Consider the following 2500-nt stretch of genomic DNA (forward strand, 5'->3'; position numbering starts at 1 on the left):
GGCGCATTTAATGGGCCACAAAAATAGAAAGACATAACTCATCAAATCGATTGGCGGCCGCAGGCTGTGATGAAGAGAGTGTGCTGTGCCTCTGTGTTATTTCTGCGAGGGGGGAGCCTTCTCCAGACAGACTGACACTGATCAGGCCCGGCGAGTCGCCACTGAGAGGAATCTTATCCCGAAGAGAGAGAGAGAGAGAGAGAGAGAGAGAGAGAGAGAGAGAGAGAGTAGAAGAAGAAGAAGAAACAGCAGTGCTTCGTGTTATCCCGTGTAATTAATTCGGCTACCAGCCATATTAGATTCCGTTGACATGCGGTGACATCGATCACATATTTTACAATTGTTTTGTGTCTGCGTGCGTAAGTGTGTGCGCGCGCGTGTGTGTGTGTCTTCTCTTCCTCCCTGCAGCTCAATTCTCCCTGGCAAAGACATACTCAGAGAAGCCACAAGTGTGCTGGAGGCAAAATGATAAATAAGTCTTCCAGGAGTGCACCGCTTCATGGAGTGTGTCTCAATGGGAATCATCTGCACCAGGGATTCAAAAGCATCTTCTCCTAGGCGTGCTCTTCACCAGTACATGCACAGGGCAGCGTACTGGTCACATTGACTCAGCGCGGACGACCCAGCATACTGGTCACATTTTACTCAGTGAGGACTACCCAGCGTACTGGTCACATTTTACTCAGTGAGGACTACCCAGCGTACTGGTCACATTTTACTCAGTGAGGACTACCCAGCGTACTGGTCACATTTACAGGGACGACCCAGAATGCAGCCACACAAACGGGACAGAGGCAGAGCAGCTGGCGTCCTTCTGTGCTTGATTGACCTTGTGATTTCATTTTGTGTTTCCTAGATGGCGGTCCGGCTGCGTTGGTGCCGCACGTGTCCGCCTCCGTACCCTTGCCCCTCGCTCTGCCTCCAGCGTCCAGTATGAGCGGGGGCCCGGGGGCAGACGGCAGCCCGGCGGCGCCAGGAGCAGGGGATGATGGGATAGCGGTGAACCCCGCCAGCCCCGCCGGACCCACCCCACCAAACCCACAGACGCCCGAGGACCAGACAGCGGGCGAGATGGAAGGAGAGACGGAGGGAGAGATGGAAAAAGAGACGGAGGCAGGAGAGACTGAGACGGAGGAGGAGAAGGCCAAGCGTCTGCTGTACTGTTCGCTCTGCAAGGTGGCTGTCAACTCCCCCTCCCAGCTGGAAGCGCATAACAGCGGTAAGCACCCCCCCGCCCCTCCCCGCATCCATTACTTAGCCCACTGCAGAGCCCCAGATAGAGCCTGACAGCTTTTATAAATTATCTTTTTGTTTGCACTGAACCCGTTTCCCCATACTAAATAAAATATTGTAGGCTGTTGATTGCAGTTATATATCACCGCGCAGTGTTCCAAAAGAGCTGTATTTTTTTTGCATGTAGAATTTACACCCAGTGTGCTGAACGTGTTTTCACCAAAAATGTCTTTGGTCATATATCATGTTACGGGAGGCCTGTGAAGGAGACTTGTTTGCTCACTCTACACACGCCTAGAAATACACACAGCATCCCAAGCCAGAGTCATCAACAACACCAAGTGTAGTCCCAGACCACAGAGCCAGCGCATCCGCTTGACCTCTAGTGGGAATAGCAGGTGTGTTTGTCCTTCGCATGACCATACATCACCAAAATGAGTTTAAACACGACACCACAAATAATTGCCTATAAAAGACACGCCTCAAAAATGGGTAAATAGTTGCGTAGCGCTGCTTTATCACGGCCAAGTGTAGCTGCGAGCTCTTTGTGTGTGACTTGGGCAGATTCAGTCCTCTAAGTCCTCTTCACAGAGCTGTGGAAGGGTTGGAGGGGGGAGTGTGGCAGAGCAGCGGTCCTCTGGAGAGAGATTAGACTGGCCACGAGCCACACGCTCTGCACTTAGGCAGAGATAGAGAGGGGATCTGCCACTATCTTATCAGCAAAAAGCTCCACCTCGCCGCGATGCACAGGTCAAACTCATATGTCCTTTTCACACAGCGGGCAGACCAGGTAAAAGAGAGAGAGAGAGAGAGAGAGAGAGAGAGAGATAGAGAGAGAGAGGACCAGAAGTGGAAAAGTTAAAGCACAGAAAATCAGCTCCCATCAGATTAGAGACCTCTCAGTAGTACTCTCCCTTCCCTACCACTAGACCTACTTTAAGGCTTTGGAATATTGCTAATTAGCAAATGCAGCTAATGGGCACAAATTACTGTGTGCTTTCTTTGGTCTCAGACTCTAGCCTACCAAGTTGATTTTTTTTTTCTTTGTGACTCCTTCATGAACTCCCCACATCAACCTCATCAGACCCACAGTACCACAGACCACACTAGTGGGCATGAATTGCCTTTGAAATGAAACACTTCCCTACACACTCCCTAGAAACTTCTGGAGAGTTAGCCGTTCCTTGATTAGCACCTCTCCTCACCCTCCCCAGGCACCAAGCACAAGACCATGCTGGAGGCCCGGAGCGGCACAGGCTCCATCAAG

The 2500-nt window shown here is 51.2% G+C and overlaps 2 protein-coding genes across 4 annotated transcripts in view; one reads left to right on the forward strand and one right to left on the reverse strand.

The window, feature by feature from the left end:
• septin7b (septin 7b) overlaps window positions 1–2500 on the reverse strand; it is a 407282-nt gene that overhangs the window by 145058 nt on the left and 259724 nt on the right. The gene's annotated exons all lie outside the window — the stretch shown is intronic.
• Window positions 1–2500, forward strand: part of znf385d (zinc finger protein 385D) — a 68957-nt gene that overhangs the window by 64542 nt on the left and 1915 nt on the right. For both annotated transcript variants that reach the window (XM_076279511.1, XM_076279509.1), the window contains exons 5-6: window positions 857–1219; window positions 2448–2500. The exon at window positions 2448–2500 is cut by the window's right edge and continues 129 nt beyond it. In XM_076279511.1, coding sequence (XP_076135626.1) covers window positions 857–1219; window positions 2448–2500 — 416 coding nt within the window. The remainder of the gene's footprint in view (window positions 1–856; window positions 1220–2447) is intronic.

The sequence above is a fragment of the Alosa pseudoharengus genome, unplaced genomic scaffold, assembly GCF_046254945.1.
Source record: "Alosa pseudoharengus isolate Yale_2024_CS ecotype anadromous, Long Island Sound unplaced genomic scaffold, YU_APseudo_1.1 YU_APseudo_1.1_scf_12, whole genome shotgun sequence".
NCBI lineage: Eukaryota > Metazoa > Chordata > Actinopteri > Clupeiformes > Clupeidae > Alosa > Alosa pseudoharengus.